Source organism: Mesoplodon mirus, assembly GCF_964341445.2.
Source record: "Mesoplodon mirus genome assembly, chromosome: 6".
NCBI lineage: Eukaryota > Metazoa > Chordata > Mammalia > Artiodactyla > Ziphiidae > Mesoplodon > Mesoplodon mirus.
Window position 1 is genome coordinate 67,185,101 of NC_138982.1, and position 25,021 is coordinate 67,210,121.

Genomic DNA, 25,021 nt, shown 5'->3' on the forward strand with positions numbered 1-25,021 from the left:
GTTTTCAAGAATGGAGTTACCCACTTGCTGAGAGAAAAAATTATAATCAACTCTTATCTCAGTATTAAATAGTTTCATTCTCTAAACTGATATAATTTGTATAATTTGCACTTTTGGCGGGCATCTACACATTCTGAGAGTGCAAACTCAGCACCTTGTCATGAACGGTGGCCTCAGGTTTGGAGACATTTGAGCTGGGGGGCGGGGGTGTCCCTCCATCTTCTTCACGTGGGCTTTGCTCATAATGTTCAGTCTAAAACTTGGAGTCATGAACCTTCCTCCATGCTCTGCATGGTGTCAGCAACTTGAGGGCCAGGCAGCCTAGCCTGTAACACATGTCCGGCATATCGAATGAATGAATGAAATACATTCAAATAGCTAAGGACAAGGGAAGCAGTAACTTAGCTTGACAGACAAGAATGACAAAGATCTGTAATACTCCTCACCTAGGGCAACAATGGGAAGAAGTGTTAACTAGAGCAGCTTGCACTGTCCTCTTCCTCCAGTGAGTAAAGCTGTTTGTAGCAAAACAGACAGGCAGCCCAGCTCTCAAGGCAGCCTTGGTGCTACTCCGCCTGACTTGTGTCATCTTTGCTCTGCTCCAGTTTTCCTAGCTTCTCTCAACCTGGTTATCCTGTTGCCTCTTCCCACAGGCCACTCTGTCACATGGCTCCCTCCCACTGCCTACCACTCAGGGCAGAGTGAGTCCACTTTTGTTGTACTCTTTGCTCCCGACCCAGGAATCTCAAGAGGCTATGGGATTGGGCGTGAGGTTGGGCTCTTCTACAGGCACTGTGCTCTGGAGAAGGAGCACAGCATTTGGAGTTGAACCTAAGTTTGGGTTCCAGGTCTGCGTGTATCTGGGCTGCACCAGTCTCTGAAAAATGAGATAGTGATACCCATTTTACCATGTTGTGAAATGTGCTTTGTAAATTGTTGTAGAAGTGATACAGACTTAAGCCCAAGAGTCCAGTTAACCTTAAAAAAAAAAAAAACCCTGCTTAAAAGTCTAACTTATTGCAAATTACAAAGAGTACATTTTTTGAGTGTGTTGGATACAAGTGCAGATAAGGCAGGAGCAAAGAGAAAAATCTCAAATGAATTTTCCTTGTCAGGTTCTACTACTTTTGGCCGCTCCTCATCTTTCTCAGTCTAAAGATCCTACATGCCACAAGCCCAGAAATCTATAAAACACAGTTGTCCTCAGTATCTGCAGGGGATTGGTTCTAGGACTCCCTCAGATACCAAAATCCATCTCAAGTCCCTAAAATGGCATGGCATTTGCATATAATCCATGCACATCCTTCATATACTTTAAATCATCTCTAGGTTACTTGTAATACCTAATGTAATGTAAATATTATGTAAAACATAACGTTTAGTTATGTTAGTTGTAAATACAATGTAAGTGATATGTAAATAGTTGCCAGCACACATGGCAAATTGAAGTTTTGCATTTTGGAACATTCTGGAATTTTTTTTTTGAATATTTTTGATCCAAAGTTAGTGGAGCCCATGGTTGCAGAGCACTGTGTTCCCATATATTGTTATTCCTACAATAAAATACTTTGTTTACAAATGGTATATGATATGTGTTTTTAAAATAGGTTTTTAAAAACCCAGGTGTCTTCTACCTCAACATGCAAGAGGCTGGAGGTTTCCTTTTTTTTTTTTTGTGGTACGTGGGCCTCTCACTGTTGTGGCCTCTCCCGTTGTGGAGCACAGACTCCAGACGTGCAGGCTCAGCGGCCATGGCTCACGGGCCCGGCCGCTCGGCGGCATGTGGGATCTTCCCAGACCGGGGCACGAACCCGTGTCCCCTGCATCAGCAGGCGGACTCTCAACCACTGCGCCACCAGGGGAGCACGGAGGTTTCCATTTTAATGAGGCTAGAATGAAGGGCATTCTCCCATACATCTCAGAATATCTGAAGGCGGTATCACTGCAACCAGCAGGGGATGCAAGGGCAGAATGGGGAAATAATAATGGAGCATTAGGTAATTATACTCACTGTCTACCTAAAACTGTATAACAACCACAGAGAGTTATGCTTCATATGGGGGGTTTTATTAAACTTATTGAGTACTTCAGATTCATTCTTAAAAATGGAACAATTTTTAAATTTTATGCAAAATGAAACCTTTTCTTTTTAAAGGTTTTAAAAAATATATTTATTTATTTATTTGGCTGCATTGGGTCTTAGTTGCAGGATCTTTGTTGCAGCACTCAGGCTTCCATCTAGTTGTGGTGCGTGGGCTCTAGAGCGCACAGGCTTAGTTGCCCCACGGCATGTGGGGTCTTAGCTCCCCGACCAGGGATCCAACCGCCGTTCCCTGCATTGGAAGGTGGATTCTTAACCACTGGACCACCAGGGAAGTCCCAAACCTTTCTGTATGCTACATTTTAAACATGAATAACAAAGTCATGGAATCTTGGAGTTGGAAGGGACCTTAGAAGTTATCTAAAATAACTTAAAACTCAGTGAGGAATTAACCTTTGTAACATTCCTGCCAGCTGCTTGAAGATTTCTATTGGTGAGGAGCAGCCCATTCTAGTAATCTATACTGAACCTTCCCACTGATTTTTTTTTTTTTTTTTTGGCTGCGTTGGGTCTTCATTGCTGTGCATGCTTTCTCTAGTCGCGGTGAGCGGGGTCTAGGTCTACTCTTCGTTGCAGCGCACAGGCTTCTCATTGCAGTGGCTTTTCTTGTTGCGGAGCACGGGCTCTAGGCACGCGGGCTCAGTAGTCGTGGTTCGCGGGCTCTAGAGCACTGGCTCAGTAGTTGTGGCGCACGGGCTCAGTTGTACTGCGGCATGTGGGATCTTCCGGGACCAGGGCTCAAACCTGTGTCCCCTGCATTGGCAGGAGGATTCTTAACCACTGTGCCACCAGGGAAGTCCCCCACTGATTTTTATCTTTGGGCTTCCATTTGCCTTCTGGAGTTACACTGACATATTGTTCAAAATATCTGAAAGCATCTACCATGGCCCTTCTAAGCTTTTGTTTTCCCCAGAACAGAACATTCCTCAGTTCCTTCAGCCACTACTGCATCCAATTCTTATTATGGGAGTTGAGAAACCAAACCCTTAACCTTCCTCTCAACTATAAATCTAACTTGTCAATGATCCTTTTAAAATGGAACATATATGTGGCTATGGGTTTATGACCCCTTTTGCCCAGACTCCTTTCTCTTTCTTGAACCCAAGAGTGTGTTAGGGGCTTTAGTGTGTGTGCTGGGGGAGGGAGGCACATTATGGTACTAAACTGTAGGATTTCTGTTAGCACTGCCATTCATTTACAAGCACCTGGGGAATGCTTTCTGTGCTAGGTGCTGGGGACACAGCAGTGTACAGAAGTGAGCATTATCTTTGTTCTGGTGGAGCTAGATGGGATCTGAGAGGTATCCTGGCCCAATCCCTTAAAGGCTCTGATGAGAGTAGCAACTCCCTAAATTCAATAACTTGCCCCCTCCCCCAGCCATTGGAACTAGAATCCTTGTTTCCTGACTCTCCAGTTATTCCTTTACACCATCACCTTTCTTCATACTGAATTCATACTCAACTAAAACCTTTAGGTCTTCCTAACTTAGACGGGTGTTAAAATGGTCTCCCATCCTCTCTTACGCAGTTGGTTTTTTGAACTGTGATATAGGACAGTAAATTTTTCCCCATCAGATTTCATCTTGCTTTGGCTCTATTCTAACCTGTTGAAAGCTTTTTAGATTGCAATTATATCTTCTAATGAATTTGCTATTTTTTCCTGCTTTGTCTTGCCTTCAAAATTGAATAAACCCATATTCATTTGTCTTTCATAAGAAGTATTAAACAGGAAAAGGCTAAAGCTAGGCCTGTGATTAAACCCTAGAGATTTTCTCCCAGGTTGACAAAGATGCTCTAACAGCCTTAGAACATAAGTGGGAGGACAGGTCTTTGGCTGTTTTAGTCAATACTGTATTCTCACGGTCTAGCTTGAGCCCAAGAGGCGTGTGTTGAACAAAAGACTGGCTGTGAAAAATCCACTGGCCAAGGTGGATCAGCTGATTTTGAACCATCTAGGCACTGCCATTGGACTCAGCTTTTTCCATTTTGTTCAGAGGGACCTTTCAGTGCACTGCCATCTTCAGAGAAGCTTAATTCTTGTGTGTTATCTAAGGCTTCCCTTGATCTTCTGGTCAAGGAACCCTTTTGAATATGGGGATGAGGTTAGGCGAAATTTTCTTAGTGACTCTGCTGGCTCCTGATGGCCACTGCTTCTGTGTCAAAGTGTTCACTTATGTTTACAGAAGTGTGGGAGCTCATTCAGAGTTATTTGGAATATAAACTCACTAACACTATTCCCCCTCGGCAATTCCGCCCTTTCTGAAAAGTGTACTTGGAAGAGACTTGTTAAAAATTGTTTGGGTGAGAATTACAAAGAGCTGAGCATGATTTGCTTGGAGATTGAACTGTGTTTGCATTTAGGATTTCCCTTTTTTTAAGTTTGTGGTTTAGCTTTGTCAACTCTTTATCCCTGGGGAAGAACAGAGGTGCTTCACTACATGGAGGAAAGTATGAAGACATCAGACTAGAGAGATAAAACAAGTCAGGAAGGATGCCTTGTACTGCAGAGGTTCCAGACCTCCCTTATGGGGTGAGGACACCTGAATTTCCAGCCCTGCTCTGCTGCCTGTGAGCCCCTGACTAAGGAGCAGGTCTCCAAAGCACTTACTATAGTGCCAGGACCAGGCAGGTGCTGTTGCTACAGTTACGGAGAGAGGGGAGTATGAAGAAGTTAGGTAAGATAGAAAGCAAGTTATTTTTGACATTAACTTTGTTCGCCCCGACAGAGTAAAGAATATTTCATTTTTAAGCATTATTAAATTATGCACATGTAGTGTTTGCAGTTCATTCATTCAGTAAATAAAATTTGATTCCCTATTATACTTCCAACTGTGTGCTTCAAAGTAAGAAGAAATGTAAGTCTTATCAAATATGCTTAATCCTTAAAGTAGCTTGATGCCTCTTAAATATCTCATACCTCAGTTTGAAAAGGTTCATGTATTTTGTAGTTCTCCAGTTGCTAGAAGTACCTATTGTAGGACTTTGGACAGTGCACACCATCCCCAGTTGTAGGAAGACTGTGGGGCCGGGGGGAGGATCATAGGAGAGGGGAGCATGTGTATGGAGGAGGAACAAAAAAGTCCATATTTGGCATCGTGGACCTATTAGTAGTTCCGTGGCTTCTATGTGCGTGGTAGCAGAACATTAGGAACTTTAAGATGCTATAGGAAACATAATCCATGGGCTCTAAAAGAAGGCCTACTGATTTGCAGGGGGAAGATGGATCAACTAGGATTTATTTGCATGTTTAAATGTGTTATAAAGCATAGAGTGTCATGTAAGAGACATCAGGAGCTAACAGCAGGGTTTGTAAGTGGAACAAATTAAGAAAGTAAAAGTAAGGGGAGTTCCCTGGCGGTCCAGTGGTTAAGACTCTGTGCTTCCACAGCAGGGGGCTTGGGTTCGATCCCTGGTCAGGGAATTAAGATCCCACATGCCGTGTGGTGCAGCCAAAAACAAACAAACAAGCAAATAAATAAATGGTTTCCAAATTTTTTAAAAAAAGAGTAACTTAGAGCATACAGTGGATGTAATAATAATAACAGTTCTCCAAGAGATAATAATATGCAATAAAGTTTGAGAACCACTGGCTTAAGAAAGAAAAGAGAGAGTGGTGGTCAGACATCACTGGTTCTGTCTGTTTCTAATATAATTGGAGAAGGTAAGAATGACAGAATTTTATATTTGTTTATGAATTAATGTGTTCAGTTTGAGAGGGTACTACTAGGGAAATTTTCTTCAAGGATATGTATTTTTTTAAATAAATTTATTTATTTTATTTTATTTTTGGCTGCATTGGGTCCTTGTTGTGGTACGCGGGCTTCTCATTGCGGTGGCTTCTCTTGTCGCGGAGAACAGGCTCTAGGGGCACGGGCTTCAGTAGTTGTGGCTCGCGGGCTCTAGAGCACAGGCTCAGTAGTTGTGGCGCACAGGCTTAGTTGCTCCGCGGCATGTGGGATCTTCCTGGACCAGGGATTGAACCCGTGTCCCCTGCATTGGCAGGCGGATTCTTAACCACTGTGCCACCAGGGAAGTCCTATCATTTTGTATTAAACCCTATATGCATAGGACCTTTTTTAGGCAATTAGGATTTATACTCCTTTGTAGTATCATGTTTTATGCAGAAGAAGTCAGAATGTTGCACAACTGGCAGCAGTTTAGTAATTATCTTTTTTTTTTTTTTTTTTTTTGGCTGCTTGTGGGCAGGATCTTCGTTCCCCAACCAGGGATCAGACCCTGCAGTGGAAGTGTGGAGTACTAACCACTGGACCGCCAGGGAGTTTCCAGTAATTATCTTTAATAGTTAGCTCATGTTTTCTCCTTGGATGACTCTGAATCTAGCATGCTTGGGCCCAGAATTTCATTGAAATGTGTTTTTTGTTTGTTTGTTTGTGTGTTTGTTTTTCCCTGTCTGGACCTTTTATTTTTAAATGAACATTATCAGAATCAGTGCAGCCTATTAGAATAAGGCTTTGTATTAGAAAATAGCTGAAGAAGAGTAAGCATAATCTAACAGAAACTCAGGAATTTACTTTTGGATTCAGTTTATTCTTGGGAATATTTTCATAATATGTTAAGTGGATAAAAGCACATTACCAGACCAATTGTACAATATTCAGATATCCATCAAGCACCTACTGTGTGCTAGGCTCTGGGCATATGGCATTGAACAAGATGGGCAAGGCCTTTTCTTCATGAACTTACATTCTTGTGAAGGGAACAGACAACAAACAGACTGGTGAAGAATTCCAGGTAGGGTTAAGGGCTTAGAGGAGAATAATGAGGAATGTGATAGAAGATAGGGGCTGGGGGAACTACTTGAGATAAGGGGCCAGGAAAGGACTATCCTAAATGACATTTTGCTCAGACCTAAAGCATGAGAAGGAGCCAGACTTTCCAAGAACCTCTAACTTTTGAGTTAGAGGGAGAACAAGGACAGACTCCCTGAGGGAGGGAAAGAGTTTGACACAGTCAGGGATCAGAAAGGAAGCCCTTGTGGCTGAAACAGGGATAGGATGAGGGCAGTGGCAGCTGGTGGGATGGGGGCTTATGTTTTCCTGAGGAGAGGCAGGCTTGATAGATCTTCATCAAAAATGTTAACATTGCGGGACTTCCCTGGCAGTCCAGTGGTTAGGACTCTGTGCTTCTACTGCAGGGGTCGTGGGTTGTTTTTTGTTTTTGTTTTTTTGTGGTGAGAACAGTTAAGATTTACTCTCTTAGCAACTTTCAAGTACTAACAATACACTATTGTTAAACGGTCCACACATTGTACATTAGATTTCCCAGAACACATTCTTATAACTGGAAGTTTGTACCCTTTGACCAACATCTCCCCATTTCTCCCATCCCCTAGTTCCTGGCAACCACCATTCTACTGTTTCTATGAATTAAATGTGTCTAGATTCCACATATAAGTGAGACCATGCAGTATTTGTCTTTCTCTGACTTATTTCCCTTAGCCTAATGATCTCAAGGTCCATCCATGGTGTTACAAATGGCAGGATGTTTTCTTTTTTATGGTTGAATAATATTCCTGTGTGTGTGTGTGTGTGTGTGTGTGTGTGTGTGTGTGTGTATGCCATATTTTCTTTATCCATTCATCCATCAATATGCATTTAGGTTGCTTCCATATCTTGGCTATTGTGAATAATGCTGCAGTGAACATCGTGGTGCAGATATCTCTCTGAGGTTTGATAATTTCATCTTCTTTGGATATATACTCAGAAGTGGGATTGTTGGATCATATGGTAGTTCCATTTTTAAGTTTTTGAGGAAACTCCATACTGTTTTCCATAGCAGCTGAACCAATTTACATTCTTAGCAACAGTGCCCAAGGGTTCCCTTTTCTCCATATCCTCACCTACACTTGTTATCTCTTGTGTGTTTTTCATGGTAGCCATTCTAACAGGTGTGAGATGATATCTCATTGTGGTTTTGATTTGTATTTCCCTGATGATTAGTGATACTGAACATCTTTTCATATACATGTTGGCCTTTTGTAAATTTGTAAATCTTCTTTGGAAAAATGTCTATTCAAGTCTTTTGCCCATGTTTTAATTGGATCTTTTTTTTTTTTTTTTTTTTTTGCTGTTGAGTTGTAAGAGTTCCTTACGGTTTTTTTAAAATTTTTATTGGAGTATAGTTGCTTTACAATGTTGTGTTAGTTTATACTGTACAGCAAAGTGAATCAGCTATACATATACATATATCTCCTCTTTTTTGGATTTCATATATCCCCTCTTTTTTGGATTTCCTTCCCATTTAGGTTACCACAGAGCACTGAGTAGAGTTCCCTGTGCTATTCAGTAGGTTCTCATTAGTTATCTGTTTTATACACAGCATCAATAGTGTATATATGTCAATCCCAATCTCCCAATTCATCCCACCCACTCCGTTCCCCCTTGGTATCCATGCATTTGTTCTCTACGTCTGTGGCTCTATTTCTGCTTTGTAAATAAGATCATCTATACCAGTTTTTTCAGATTCCACGTATATGTGTTAATGTACGATATTTGTTTTTCTCTTTCTGACTTCACTCTGTATGACAGTCATTAGGGTGTGGAGAAAAGGGAACCCTCTTACACTGTTGGTGGGAATGTAAATTGATAACAGCTGCTTTGGAGAACAGTATGGAGGTTCCTTAAGAAACTAAAAATGGAACTGCCATGTGACCCAGCAATCCCACTACTGGGCATATACCCAGAGAAAACCATAATTCAAAAAGACACACGCACCCCAATGTTCATTGCAGCACTATTTACAATAGCCAGGACATGGAAACAACCTAAATGTCCATCAGCAGAGGAATGGATAAAGAAGATGTGGTACATATATACAATGGAATATTACTCAGCCATAAAAAAGAAAAAAATTGGGGCACGGATTTGATCCCTGGTCTGAGAACTAAGATCCCGCATGCTGCATGGTGCAGCCAAAAAAAAAAACCCAAAAAGTTAACATTATCTTCCAGCTTTTTTTTGTGTGTGTGTGGTATGTGGGCCTCTCACTGTTGTGGCCTCTCCCATTGCGGAGTGCAGGCTTCGGACGTGCAGGCTCAGCGGCCATGGCTCACGGGCCCAGCCACTCCGCGACATGTGGGATCTTCCCGGACTGGGGCACGAACCCGTGTCCCCTGCATTGGCAGGCAGACTCTCAACCACTGTGCCACCAGGGAAGCCCTTCCTTGACAATTTTTATATCTTATTTCCTCTTCTTGTTTAGGGGATAGTAAGGCTCACTAGAAAAACACTGAATAGTAGAGGTGATAGTAGGCATCCTTGTCTTTTTCCTGACTTTAATGGTAATACTTCTGAAGTTTCATCATTAAGTTTGCTATGGTTTCTTAAACAGGTTAAGGAACTTCCTTTCTATTCCTAATGTTTGTTTTTTTTAATAATCATCTGTATTGGTTTTTTATTATTTTCTGTTTTATCTTTATTATTCCTTTTATTTTCTTAGTAATAACATAGGAATTTAAAAAATTTCTTATACTCAGATCATTTATTTTCAATCTGTTTTTTAAAATATGTTATCTGTTAATCTGATGAAAGAAGACAGACTAAAAAATCTGCATAACATATCATTTCGTTTATGTGACGTTCTGGTAAAGGCAAAAATATAGGGATGAAAAACATGAGTGGTTGCCTGGGTGTTGGGGAAAGGATTGATTACAAAGGGACACCAATAGAATGTTTGTTGTGATGAAACTGTTTCATATCTTGATTGTGCTGGTGGTTACATAAGCGTCAAAACTTACAGAACAGTACAACAAAAAGGATGAATTTTACTGTATGTAAATTATAAGCCAGTAAAAAAATATATCACATGGACACAAAAAAATATATTACATGGATACAAAAAATATATAAAGTTATTCTACTTTTTTAAAAAGGTACATTATTTTTATGTTTTCCTTTTTTTATAAATTTATTTATTTTTGGCTGCATTGGGTCTTCGTTTCTGTGCACGGGCTTTCTCTAGTTGCAGCAAGTGGGGGCTACTCTTTGTTGTGATGTGCATGCTTCTCATTGCGGTGGCTTCTCTTGTTGCGGAGCACGGGCTCTAGGCATGTGAGCTTCAGTAGTTGTGGCGCGCAGGCTCAGTAGTTGTGGCTTGCGGGCTCTAGAGCACAGGCTCAGTAGTTGTGGTGCACGGGCTTAGTTGTTCTGCAGCATGTGGGATCTTCCTGGACCAGGGATCGAACCCATGTCTCCTGCATTGGCAGGCAGATTGTTAACCACTGTGCCACCCGGGAAGTCCTAAAAAAGTACATTATTTTTAAAAGTTAATTTTCTGTAAGGATTGTTTTAGTAATACTCAATGCATTTTCATATGTAGCACTTTTTAATTTAATTTTATTTTATTTATTTATTTATTTTTTTCGGTACGCGGGCCTCTCACTGTTGTGGCCTCTCCCATTGTGGAGCACAGGCTCCGGACGTGCAGGCTCAGCAGCCATGGCTCACGGGCCCAGCCACTCTGAGGCATGTGGGATCCTCCCGGACCGGGGCACGAACCCATGTCCCCTGCATCGGCAGGCGGACTCTCAACCACTGCGCCACCAGGGAAGCCCTGTAGCACTTTTTTAAATGAGGAGGGAAAATTTTTGTTTTCATTGTTTTGAATTTTAATGTATTCAAGTATAAGAGTCAAAATAATATTTAAAATATATATAGGTAACAATGTAATATAACAAAGTGATGCCAAGTAGTATAACAAAGTAATTTAAAAAGAAGTGCTCTCACCTTTCTTTCTTATCCACTGCATTCCTCTCTGTCCACTATGTGTGTCTTTCCATTGTTTTTCATATGTACATACAAATATTGGTTTTATTTCGTATTCCTTTCTAACACAAAAGTTAACATATTATAAACATTGTTCTATATCTTACTTCTTCACTTGATGTATTCTAGAAATCTTTCCGTGTCAGTATTTAGAGAACATCCTTATTCTTTTTTTCTTTAACTGCTGTAAAGTTTTCTGTTGGGTGGATGTATCATGGTTTATAGAAGAAATCTCTCATAGTGATCCCTTGGCTTATTTTTAATTATTTACTGTTACAAACAATTTTGCAGCCAATAACCTTATATACATGCATCATTTTGGACATATGCACCTGTATCTGAAATAAACTTCAGGAACAAAATTACTGATAAAATAATAAATGTATTTGTAATTTGTATAAGTATGTATTTCCAAACTGCCCTCCATAGAGGTGTTACCACTTTTTACTCCACCAGAAATACGTGAGAGGGAATTTTTTTCTTTTCTTAACTCTCTTTAGTTTTTATTACTGAAATATTTTAAATTAGATATAGATATTGTGACATTCTACTCCTAAATATATCAGTGTATGACTCTTAAAAATAGGAAAATATTTTTTATTTAAAAAAAATTTTAACAGCTTTATTGAGGTATGACTTACATACCATACAATTATTTCATTTTAATTATACAATTGAATGATTTTTACTAAATTAACAGGGTTCTGCAACCATTACCACAATCAAATTTTTTTTTTTTTTTTTTTTTTTTTTTTTTTTTTTTGCGGTACACGGGCCTCTCACTGTTGTGGCCTCTCCCATTGTGGAGCACAGGCTCCGGACACGCAGGCTCAGCGGCCATGGCTCATGGGCCCAGCCACTCCGTGACATGTGGGATCTTCCCGGACTGGGGCACGAACCCGTGTCCCCTGCATCGGCAGGCGGACTCTCAACCACTGCGCCACCAGGGAAGCCCCACAATCAAATTTTAAAATATTTCCATTACCCTAAAAAGATCCTTTATGTCCATTTGCAGTCAGTCACTGACCCACCCCCAGGTAACCACTAACCTACTGCCTATAGATTTGTCTGTCCTGGGCATTTCATATAATATATGGTCTTTTGTGTTGGGTTTCTTTTACTTAGCATAATGTTTTTTAGGTTTACCCATTTTCTGAATTCTTTTTTTTTTTTCTTGAAGTGCAGTTAATTTACAGTGTTGTGTTAGATTCTTTTTTTTTATTGAAGTGCAGTTAATTTACAATGTTGTGGTGTACAGCAAAGTGATTCAGTTTTATATATATATGTGTGTGTGTGTGTGTGTATACACACACACACACATATATATATACACACACACATAAATATTCTTTTTCATTATGGTTTATTACAGGATATTGGATAGAGTTCCTGTGCTATACAGTAGGAACTTGTTTATTTACTTTATATATAGTAGTTTGTATCTGCTTATCCCAGACTCCTAATTTATCCCATATCCCCCTTCACCTTTGGTAACCATAAGTTTGTTTTCTACGTTGGTGAGTGTATTTCTGTTTTGTAAATAAGTTCATTCGTATCATATTTTAGATTCCACATATAGATGATGCTATATGATACTTGTCTTTCTCTGTCTGACTTCATTTAATGTGATAATCTCTAGGTCCATCCATGTTGCTGCAAATGGCATTATTTCACTCTTTTCTGTGGCTGAGTAGCATTCCATTGTATTCCACATTTTTTTTATCCATTCATTTGTCAATGGAAATTTACGGTTGCTTCCATGTCTTGGCTATTGTAAATAGTGCTGCTGTGAACATTGGGGTGCATGTATCTTTTCAAATTAGAGTTTTTTTCTGGATATATGCTCCTATATATAGGAGCAGGTTCGCTGGATCATATGGTAACTCTAGTTTTAGTTTTTTAAGGAACTTCCATGCTGCTTTCCATAGTGGCTGCAACAGTTTGCATTCTCACCAACAGTGCAGAAGGGTTCCCTTTTCTCCACTCCCTCTCCAGCATTTATTATCTGTAGACTTTTTGATGATGACCATTCTGACCAGTGTGAGGTGATACCTCATTGTAGTTTTGATTTGCAGTTCTCTAATAATTAGTGAAGTTGAGCATCTTTTCATGTGCCTATTGGCCATCTATATGTTTTCTTTGGAGAAATGTCTGTTTAGGTCTTCTGCCCATTTTTTTATTGGGTTGTTTGTTTTTTTATAACTGAGTTGTATGAGCTTTTTGTATATTTTGGAAATTAAGCCCTTGTCAGTTACATCATTTTCAAATATTTTTCCCAGTCTGTAATTTGTCTTTTCGTTTTGTTTATAGTTTCTTTTGCTTTGCAAAAGCCTGTAAGTTTAATTATATCCCGTTTGTTTATTTTTGCTTTTATTTCTATTGCCTTTGGAGACTGACCTAAGAAAACATTGCTACAATTTATGTCAGAGAATGTTTTGCCTATGTTCTCTTTTAGGAGTTTTATGGTGTCAAGTCTTGTATATAAAGTCTTTAAGCCATTTTGAGTTTATTTTTGTGTAAGGTGTGAGGGAGTATTCTAACTTCATTGGTTTACATGTGGCTGTCCAGCTTTCCCAACACCACTTGCTGAAGAGACTGTCTTTTCTCTGTTGTATATTCTTGTCTCCTTTCAAAGATTAATTGACTATAGGTGTATAGGTTTATTTTTGGGCTTTCTGTTCTGTTCCATTGATCCATATATCTGTTTTTGTGCCAGTACCATGCTGTTTTGATTATTGTAGCTTTGTAGTATTGTCTGAAGTCTGGGAGGGTTATGCCTCCAGCTTTGATCTTTTTTCTAGGATTGCTTTGGTAATTCTGGGTCTTTTGTGATTCCATATAAATTTTAGGATTATTTGTTCTGGTTCTGTGAAAAATGTCATGTGTAATTTGATAGGGATTGCATTAAATCTGTAGATTGTTTTGGGTAGTATGGCCATTTTAACAATATTAATTCTTCTAATCCAATAGCATGGTATATCTTTCTACTTCTTTGAATCAGCTTCTGTTTCCTTTATCAATGTCTTATAGTTCTCAATATATAAGTCTTTCTCCTCCTTGGTGAGGTTTATTCCTAAGTATTTTTCTTTTTTGATGCAATTTTAAAAGGGATTTTTAAAAAACTCTTCCTTTCTACATTTTGTTGTTAGTGTAAAGAAATGCAACAGATTTCTGTACGGTGATTTTGTATCCTGCTAACGTACTGAGTTTATCAGTTCTAGTAGTTTTTGTGTGGAGTTTTCTATATATGGTATCATGTCATCTACATATAATGACAATTTTTACATCTTCCTTTCCAATTTGCATACCTTTTATTTCTTTTTCTTCTCTGATTGCCGTGGCTAGGACTTCCAATACTACGTTGAATAGAAGTGGTGAGAGTGGGCATCCTTGTCTTCTTCCAGATTTTAGTGAGAAGGTTTTTAGCTTTTTACCAAGTATTATGTTGGCTGTGGGTTTGTCAAAAATAGCTTTTATTATGTTGAGATATGTTCCCTCTATACTCACTTTGATAAGAGTTTTTAACATGAATGTATGTTGAATTTTATCAGCTGCTTTTTCTGCATCTGTTGAAATGATCATGTGGTTTTGTCTTTTCTTTCGTTGATGTGGTGTATCACATTGATTGATTTGCCTACGTTGAACCATCCTTGTGACCCTGGGATGAATGAATCCATCTTGATCATGTTGTATGATCTTTTTTTTTGTGTTCTTGAATTTGGTTTGCTAGTATTTTGTTGAGAATTTTTGCATCTATATTCATTAAAGATATTGGCCTTCAATTTTCTTTCTTGGTGGTATCTTTGTCTGATTTTGGTATCAGGGTGATAGTGGCTTCATAGAATGACTTGGGGAGTGTCCCCTCCTCTTCAGTCTTTTGGAAGAGTTTGAGAACGATTGGTATAAGTTCTTCTTTGTATGTTTGGTAAATTCCTCAGTGAAACCATCCCCATGTTCTGAATTCTTAAATAAAATGTTATAGCCAAACAAAGTATCAGTACTTTGTTTCTTTTTATAGCTGAATAGTATTCCATTGTATGGATATAGCACATTTATTTACCCAGGAACATTTTCAGTTAACATCATCACACCTAACAAAATAAATAATCCTTTTCACATCACCTAATATCAACATTGTCTTCAGTTTCTCCAGGATCCAGTCTGGGATCATACACTGCAATTGTGTATGTCTCTTAATCTCTTTTAATCTTGAGCCATCCCTTGTTTTATGGGATTGACTAGCTGTAGACACCATGCTAGTTGTCCCATAGAACACCCCACCTCCTGGGTTTGTTGGAGTGTTTCCCTGTGGAGTTCTTAGCTTGTTCTTCTATTCTCTGTATTTCATATAAAACGTGATTAGATTCCAGTTAACATTTTGGCTAGGATGTACACTTCACATTGTATCTCATTTGGAGACACATAATATGTGTTTGTTCCATTATTTATAATGCTGAGATTGATGATTGGATGAGTGGTAGCATTCCTTCACTGTGAATTTTATATTTTTTTCAGTCCTTACAAGTAACAAGTAATCTTTGTGGTGTTACTTTGGTACCATACAATGTCTAATTCCCCATCAATCTTTCATTTGATGATTAAAACATTGATTGATAATCATTGCCTCAATCAGTAATTTCATGAAAGGTTGCAACATGATAGTTTTCTTATTCTGTCATTCTATCTACATTCATAGTTGGCAGTTTTCTATAAAGAAGAGCTTCTCCTCTTCACTTGGAGCTATTTGTCTTCCCTGAACTACAAATCACTCTTTAAAACAAAACAACAAGAGAAAAAAATTGAGTTGTCTTCTCCCCCAGTAATTTTCAAGTAAGGGATTTGTATAATATCTTCTTCACTGAAATGTTATACATTGCTGGTATTCAGTTGCATGTATTTTATGATTACCACTGTGGTGTTCTCTTTAAGTTTATGGATTAAACAAAAGTTGGGTGTGTAAGGGTTTTGAGTTTCCTGACAGGATTTTTTGTGTGTTTGTTTATGTGCTTTTCAAGGTATGTTTTGGTAGTTAAGCTGAAATAATACTGTGGTCAGATGATGGGGCCTGTGTTAAATTAAGGTTTGAATTTTGGAGACAACTTATGTAACCTAGTGTGATCAGTTTTTTTTTTAGTATAAGTATTTTATTTTTATTTATTTATTTATTTATTTATTTTTGGCTGCTCTGGGTCTTCGTTGCTGCACACGGGCTTTCTCTAGTTGCGGCGAGCGGTGGCTTCTCTTGTTGAGGAGCATGGGCTCTAGGCGTGCGGGTAGTTGCAGCACGCGGGCTCAGTAGTTGTGGCATGCAGGCCCCAGAGCATGCGGGCTTTGGTAGTTGTGGCATGCAGGCTCAGCAGTTGTGGTGCATGGGCTTAGTTACCCCGCGGCATGTGGGATCTTCCCGGATCAAGGATCAAACCCGTGTCCCCTGCATTGGCAGGTGGGTTCTTAACCACTGGACCACCAGGGAAGCCCACGATCAGTTTTTTAGTAAATGTTTCGTGTGGTCTTGAAAAGTATATTCCTGTTCTTTTTAATTGAATGAAAGGTACTAAATCAAGACTATTAATATTAATAATTTTATTTGAAACACTCACATCCTTATTTTTTTCTGTTTTATGTATTTAGTTATTTAGAGAGATTTGTTAAAAATCTCCTATTAGGATTATAGATTTTCCCATTTGTACTCATACTTTTCAGAGTTGGCTTCATGTATTTTGAGACTATGTTTCTATGTTTATATAGCTTCATGATTGTTAAGTTATCTTGATCTGTGTGGAATGTATATGTTGGTTCCTTTTATTAGTAACAAAGTCTCCTTGTCCCTTTTAAATGCTGTTCATTTAAATACATGATGTTAATAAATAACTACAGCAGATTTCAGATTGGCATTTTCCTGATTTTTAAAAAATTTCCTAATTTTTAAACTTTTTGTGTTGTTTTGTTTCAGGCATGTATCTTATAAGTAGTATATGGCAGAGTTTTAAGCCAGTCTGAGAGTCTGTTTTTCAGTAGGTGAGTTTACGTTTATATTTACTCTGATATCAGATGCATTTAAATTTACTTTTACCACCTCCTTCTGTGGTTTTCCATTTGCCATGCATTTTCTTTGCTTTTTTCCTTTTTGCCTGCCCTCTGTTGAGTTGATAGCTTGCTTTGTTTCTTTTATTTCTTAATCTGTGTGGAATGTATATGTTCAGTATCTGTTCTTTCAGGGTCGTCACTCTAAAGGTTAATACACATTATTAAATGAAACTCTTTTTAAAGCAACCACATCATTTTTATATAGTATTTTGGTTTCACTTTTTTAACCACACCAAAAAATACTGTTTCTGTGCTTGTTCTTCACTCTCTCTCTCTTTTTTACTATGTATATTTATTAGTTTTCATTATCTTTCAATAATCTCTTTACTTACCTTTGTTTCTTGAATTCCGTTCCTTCCTCCTGAGTTCATTTTTCTTCATACTAAAGTACATTCCCTTGGTACTTCTTTTAACTAGAATTTGTGCACTTTATAAGTCCTAGTCCATTTCAGAGTGTTTTTATTTCACCTTCATTTTACTTGAACTCTAAAATTCACCTGTAAAATATGTACAGTAAAACCAGTTGGCCCACAATATAGGGTTATTGGGGGGAACTAATAATATTTGTTGAAATACTTTATAAACGGTTTTGTCTGTGTACGTAATGCTATTATTATTAGCTAATAATACATCCTATTAGAGTTATATTAGAATTACAGTGTTTTGAATGGATTTTAAAAATCATTGCTTACTGTATTTAGTTAATATTTACTGAGACAAAAGAGGATAATACCTACTAGAAATATCATGAATTGTACATGCTCACACCTTGGGAGAAGAGCTGAGATAAGGTGAAACTTGGGATCCTAACTGCTAGCTTAGGGTTACTACCATTCAGTGGAACTTTGAGATATGCAAGCATGAAGTCCAATTTTTTTTACTTTGTTTTTATCTATTTACAAAGACAATACACAAACAGTGTGGAAAATCCAAATGATAAAAAAAAGAAAGAAAGAAATCTTCCAGGAAGTCCACAGAATTGAAACCATTGACATATTGGGACACATCCTTCCAGACATCTTGCTCTGCATGTATGGCTATGTGGATTTATGGAAACTTGTCTTTTCATCTTTCAAAAGGAATCATACTACATATGCAATTTTGCTACTGCATTTTTCACTAAGTAATATATATCAAGAGAATATAGCTAAGCATCATTGCATATAATGAATAAATGTATACTGTTGTATGGATGTATCATAATTTTGTTTAACCAATTTCCTATTGGGAGACTTTAAAATAATTTTTTATATTATAAATTATGCACAGTTGCCTGATTATTTCTTTAAGATAAATTGCTAGCAGTGATATTGGTCAAAGAGTGTGCACATTCAAGTTTTTGATACATGTTTAATAAATCTCTCCAAAAAGTGCACAAGAATGCTTCTTTTCGTCACACAAAGTAATTGTCATTTTTCCCCCTTAATTTTCTAGTTTGAGATTTTTGTCAATATCTCTGCTTACTTGTGAGTTTGAATATCTTTTCTTGTTTTATCGATCATTTGTAATTCTTTTGAGAACTTCCCCTTTGGCTGTTTATTCTCTTTTTGCATTCATCTATTTCTTATTAAGCTGTGTGAACTCTTATTTGGCTTATAAATTATTATAAATATCTTAGATATTTTTTCCCTGTTTTTTTGTTTTAATCTTTTAACCTTGTTTGTGCTTTTTATTACCTTTTTTTGCTTTTCAACCATGTTCAAGAACTTTCTGAAATTTTTATTTGATCAAAATTTCCTTTATGAGTTCTGGGTTGTTTCCTTAGATGGGATAACTAAAAGTTCTTTCCCACTTCAAAATTGTTAAATGTTCATTTGTATTTTTTGTGTGTCTGTGCTCCTAGCAGTTTATTTTTCTCCCATTTGAATCTTTAATCCATTTGGAATGATTTTGGTATAAGGAGTGATACATATCAGTGCCTTCCTGTTTGTCACCTCCTATCCTGGTTTTTAAATTTGACTGATGAAAATCAATATATGAGCATCCTAAAGTGTGGCAGGAATTGAGATGTGCTTCATAGTTTTCAGTTTACTAATGTGTCTTGGGTATTTGTAAGTAGAGATAGAGGTTCAAAGGGGAGGGAGTGGATTGGGAAGTGGTAGTTGACAGTCTCATGTCAGGGTTACCTTCTGTGTATGTGTTTGGAACAGAGAATTAAAGAGAGGATACCAGCAGAGTGTCTCTTAGAAGTTTCGTGTTTCACTTCTTTTAGTGAGCCTGAGTTCTTTATCCAGGGACGTGGAACTGTGGTAGCATGTCATAAGACACCATCTGACGTGAGGACTTAGAGGTTTTACGTCTTGAATACCAAGTGCTCTTCTTCCATGATGAACCCATGAGCTCTCTGAACTCTGTGGATTCGTGGGCTTTTTTAACGTTTTATTTCAGCATATGTTCAGAAAGAAATTGGAATGGGGAAGGGGGTTCCCTTCCCCTCTTTGACGTCTAATTCCCTGACCCATAAGTAGTTGCTGTTAAGTTTCTTACATATCTTACAGAAGTTTCAAGCACTATTTTTGACTACTACTTGCTACTGAATGTTCAGTTGATGAAATTGAAGGTCTTTCACTCAGAAGAAATAAATCAAGAAGGTAAGAAATAAAATCTTTTGATGCTTTGAAACATTCATCAAGTAAGAATTCATCAAGGTTATTTCTTTAGGATAATCCCTTTTGACAATAAAAATCAATTTAGTGAACATAAACAGGATGGAATAGCTGCAAAGGGTAGAACACGGCTCACTATGACAACCTCTGTTTGTTGCATACCTGACACGGGCCATCTGTTAATTCACACTGTATTAACATCTTCATTCTGTAGAAATGAGGAAACTGAGGCTTCCAGAGGTAAATAACATACCCATAGCTCTCCCTGGTTGGCAAAGGACAGAGCTCGGTGTGGGCTCTGGTCTCTGCCTTTGGAGCCACCTGTGTTGTGGGTAACCTGATGTCTGTTCCAGCCAATCCTTGAAAGACCTTCCCCCACTTTTGGAATAGATAGTTCCTCTTCTTTTTGCTGCTACTTTATTTTCTTCGTAGGCCCATAAGCAGTAGACCTCATAACTACAGACACAATTTCATATTTATGAACTGTGGCTTGTAGAATGCATATAGGATAACTTTTATAGTAAGATTTGCTGTTTTTGAGTTCTTCCCATTATTGAAGAGTAGCCGGGCCTTCATTGCCTGTGTGCAGTTATACATGAAGCCTCTTACTCAGGATGCTTTCCTTCCATTTGTCCGAAATTTGTTATAGTGTGCCAATTTGTTAGAATGAGACGTAAAACTGCCATTTGATAACAGTTGTAATAAATGTACAGGTCATCGATGGCTGAGATTAGATGGAACTCCCTAGGGTTGTGCTGTGTCTAGTAGCCAGGTGAAGAGAAGGTGTAAGAAGATATTAATTCCTTCCATAATTCTCGTTCTAGGTCTATTCTGTTTCAGGTTTTTCTGGGAGCTAGCTGTGTAAGGCTAGTAAGGGGGAGAAAGGAGGACGGGGGTGGGATGGGTAGACCTACATTTTATGTTTATACAAATAGAAATAGCATATCAGACAGGTCAGTGTTCATTGCACTCTTGCTGTAGGTCTCTGTCTTGTACTCTTGTCAAAAGAAAAATGTTCTTTCTGACAAGGTCATAGAATGTAAGTGGAAAGGCAAGACACATATACATGAAACTGGACTAGAGAGTTTGCCGAAACATTCCATTGTACTGTGTGACTTAAAATATAAAAAACATTAGAGGTAGGAAAGGATATTGTAGCAAGAAGTAATCAGGGCAGGTAAGATATGGCCAGAGGGAAAGGACAAAGAGTCTCTAGATCCTGTCATTTTTGTATGTATTAAGAGGCAGAAGAACTGTGTGTCCAAAGACCTAAAATTGCCCCAAGGTAGAACCCTTGGTAGACCAGCCTTTCCATATAATGACATTAATATATGCCCTCCATAGCAAATTCTGGGTTCCCAGGATCTCTCCCCCAGTTGATTGTGGGTGAAAGGCCATGGTCAGAAGCTTCCTCAGCCTGCCCCTTATGTTGTTGATCTGTCCCTCATTCTGAAGTTCCTTAGCATTTGACATAAACAGTCTGTACTATATTGCTGTGACATGTTTACGTGTTGCCTTGGGATTTGCACTCCTCCCATTTCCTTCTTCCTTTGGCCTCCTTAGTGCCTGGTGCAGTCTGTGGATGTTGAAGTTCTAGTAAACACTTAGTACATGAATGTCTTTGGACTGAGGCCCATGATCATGGCACCAGGAAAGCCCTGTGGGATCCCGAATTGTAAACCAACCTTATCCTTGGGATCCAAAGCAGAGCTGAGGCTGCGACCGTGAATGTGCCGTGTCTCCTAGCTCAGTTTTCTTGTCTCAGCTAGAAGTTCCCTGTAAAAGCAAGTGTTTTAGGAGGTTCCATCCCATGATTCTGATCTGGTGCAGGATTTCTGAACAGGGAAGTTAGATTAGATTAGATGGGAGTGGGATTAGAATGGGAAACACACAAAAACTCATACTATGGGCAGGCCTTTAATTTAAGCACTTGCTGTCCAAACTGAGCATTGAGTTCAGCTAATGAGGTAGAAAGGGGGCTGGGGTGGTATTTTGGGCAGGTAAAAGCTGTTTCATAGTCTTGTGCATTTGAAAACTCCAGAGATGGTTATCCTTCTTGTGTTTAGAGGCCTCACCTTTCAGGGGAAGCATCTCCACGTTTATCTCATCCCATATCAAGCAGGTCACCGTGAATAATTGTAGCTATTGGGTTTTTCTTACTCCGGATTTGCTAGAATTCACATCAGATCACACAGCTGAGAAAGACCCTTGGTTTATTTGGACATGTTGCTGATAATATCTCTTTGCATTAATGATTTTATTCTGGATATCCAGAGGGACAGAAAAAGATGAGTAATGGGGGAGTTACAAAATAAATCTACAGTAAAAAATAAAGCAAACTGCTTCTCTTCTTTACCATTATGAAAAAGAAGTAAAGAATTATTTCAACAGTTATGTCAAACAAGAAGTATTAATTTTCCTCAAGTAATTGAGGATATGTTTTTAACATTGGTCTTGATGTAAAAAGCTGAAATATACTTTTGGTTGTTGGTATCCGTTTGCTTCTAGTTAAATGAAGTTAAGTAGATTAATTCAGGATTTTTGGTTTTGCTTTGGAGCTTTTGTTCTCCCACCTCTTTTTCCTTAAGTAGATGATCAGGTATCATTTGAAAATGTGTTTTGGGTGGTGGCATACTAAGCAGGTCTTTGATAAATCTTCCAGAACCCGAGGCTCCTGTGCTCCTGAGTTGCTGTGAATGGCCCCAGGACTCCTGACCACTCTTCCGGGTAGGATGTCACTGAGATCCCTGAAATGGAGCCTCCTGCTGCTGTCGCTCCTGAGCTTCCTGGTGATGTGGTACCTCAGTCTTCCCCACTACAATGTGATAGAACGCGTGAACTGGATGTACTTCTATGAGTATGAGCCCATTTACAGACAAGACTTCCGCTTCACACTCCGAGAGCATTCGAACTGCTCTCATCAAAACCCATTTCTGGTCATCCTGGTGACCTCACGCCCCTCAGATGTGAAAGCCAGGCAGGCCATTAGAGTTACTTGGGGTGAAAAGAAGTCTTGGTGGGGATATGAGGTTCTTACATTTTTCTTATTAGGCCAACAGGCTGAAAGGGAAGACAAAGTGTTAGCATTATCCTTAGAGGATGAACACCTCCTTTATGGTGACATAATACGACAGGATTTTTTAGACACGTACAATAACCTGACCTTGAAAACGATTATGGCATTTAGGTGGGTAACTGAGTTTTGCCCCAATGCCAGGTACATCATGAAGACAGACACTGATGTTTTCATCAATACTGGCAATTTAGTGAAGTATCTTTTAAATTTAAACCACTCAGAGAAGTTTTTCACAGGTTATCCTCTAATTGATAATTATTCTTATAGAGGATTTTACCAAAAAACCCATATTTCATACCAGGAGTATCCCTTCAAGGTGTTTCCTCCCTACTGCAGTGGGTTGGGTTACATAATGTCCAGAGATTTGGTGCCAAGAATCTATGAAATGATGAGTCACATAAAACCCATCAAGTTTGAAGATGTTTATGTTGGGATCTGTTTGAGTTTATTAAAAGTGGACATTCATATTCCAGAAGACACCAACCTTTTCTTTTTATATAGGATCCATTTGGATGTCTGTCAACTCAGACGCGTGATTGCAGCCCATGGCTTTTCTTCCAAGGAAATTATCACATTTTGGCAGGTTATGCTAAGGAACACCACATGCCATTATTAATTTGACATTCTACCCAAAGCCTAGAGAAGGGAGGGATACTTTGTGGAAAACGTTAAAGTTAGACTATGAAATCTCCAATGGAAAACTCATGGGAAGGTCACTGTGTGGCTTACACGGAACTGAAACTCATGAAGAGGCTATATAGGCTGGAGACTGGAGGGTTGTACTTGACCTGTGGTTTATTTTGACAACAATCAAGTCAGGCCTTTTAAAGATGATATTCAGAGGAATTAAATATCTTATAAAGGAATGGGAGGTTTTTGTTAATAAAACTCATAGGACCAAACAATTTGAATGTCATTCTATAGATTAAAACTTCTTAAATGGGTTTCATTGAATTATAAGCTCATTTGTCCTTAACAACAAAGCAGTGTGGAGTATTATTCATTGAACAATCTAGTCAGTTCAGGGTTTTGTGTATATCTTACATGGATTACAGTTTTTTAAAATATATAATTGTGTGTAAAACAGCTGAAGTTATACTGAACAAAATTTCATCTCTTCTTGGTCATTTGGAAGATACTTCAGGATGTTGCAGTATTTCAGTTATCGATTATTATTTAATGTTACTTAAAGTTTTGCACTTTTATGGGTGTTTGATTGTTATGGTTGTTTCAATACTGTATAAACAGAATAGTGAAAAATCACTCTTTATATTTAAACTTCTTTTCCAGTTCACTGATGAGTTTATTATGAATAGCTCCATTAATGTGTAGATATTGGTCATTATTCCATATCAGTAATCTCTTGAACTTTGATAAATATTTCTTCGTGGTAATATAGAGAAGAATTAAAGCAAGAAGATCTGAATTATTGTCTTGTTTTTAAAAATATAATCCCTGGTGTTTTTAGATGTCACTTCATCTGTCTCATTGTTCCACCTGGAAATTAGGAGTAATGTAGAGTGCCAGGCAGCATGTTTCCTTTTGGAAAGGACTCTGAAGCCAAAAAGAAAAGAGAGAACGTGATGGCCAGAATATTATGAAAAGAGTGTCATATTTCAGTGCTTGAGCTGGAAAGAGAAGACTAAAGATTCAAGTTGCATTGTTAACTGCTCCGTGTTTTTTCTCATTAACAATCAGTTTGAGAATAAAAAGGAAAAAAAAAAAACACTGCTGCTATTGTTATTAGTTTCACATCAAGAGGAAAGCCCTACTATGTGGTCTAAAATCAAGTCTGATTTTCATGTCATGAAGAAGCACGTTTTTTCATAGGAGTGGTGATGTAGGTCAGCTTTGACCTGCTAGTTGGTCCAAGAGAAGCACTCCTTGCCCCTGTATTCTTGGGATTGTGCAATTTCCCATTATGCCTGATACGGGACAAGTGGTTCCTTTTTTCTGGACTACATGATGGTGAAAGATCAAATCTGTTGGCAGATAATATGAACTTGAAAATATATAGTCAGCTCTTGTAATACTCATATATTTATAATTCTCCTATAAGAAAAGCTTAATTTCAATTAGAAACATTATAATGTTTGATTCTTTATAACAAGGCTATTCCCTTTTCCCTCCTCTCAGACCTGATCCAGTTACAATAAAATCAATTAAATGAAATACTCTGTGGAATCCATCTATGCCCTTGCTAATTCCCATCCATACGGGAGTCACTTTCTTTTTTTTTTTTTTTTTTTTTTGAATTTTATTTATTTTTATACAGCAGGTTCTTATTAGTTATCTGTTTTATACATATTAATGTATACATGTCAATCCCAGTCTCCCAATTCATCCCACCACCACCACCCACCCCCCGG

General features: G+C 38.2%; 1 protein-coding gene across 13 annotated transcripts in view; it reads left to right on the forward strand.

Moving 5' to 3' along the window:
- B3GALNT1 (beta-1,3-N-acetylgalactosaminyltransferase 1 (Globoside blood group)) overlaps positions 1-24,791 on the forward strand; it is a 28,880-nt gene extending 4,089 nt beyond the window's left edge. For 6 of the 13 annotated variants that reach the window (XM_082625871.1, XM_082625873.1, XM_082625869.1 and 3 more), the window contains 3 exons: positions 16,837-16,901; positions 19,469-19,561; positions 22,239-24,791. In XM_082625871.1, the coding sequence (XP_082481997.1) occupies positions 22,273-23,268 (996 nt within the window). In that variant the 5' untranslated portion in view covers positions 16,837-16,901; positions 19,469-19,561; positions 22,239-22,272 and the 3' untranslated portion in view covers positions 23,269-24,791. Of the gene's footprint in view, positions 1-6,306; positions 6,387-15,579; positions 15,714-16,836; positions 16,902-17,874; positions 18,002-19,468; positions 19,562-22,238 lie in introns of all 13 variants that reach the window. The other 7 variants (XM_082625878.1, XM_082625870.1, XM_082625875.1 and 4 more) reach the window with 6 other exon arrangements.
- The last annotated feature ends 230 nt before the right edge of the window (positions 24,792-25,021 follow it).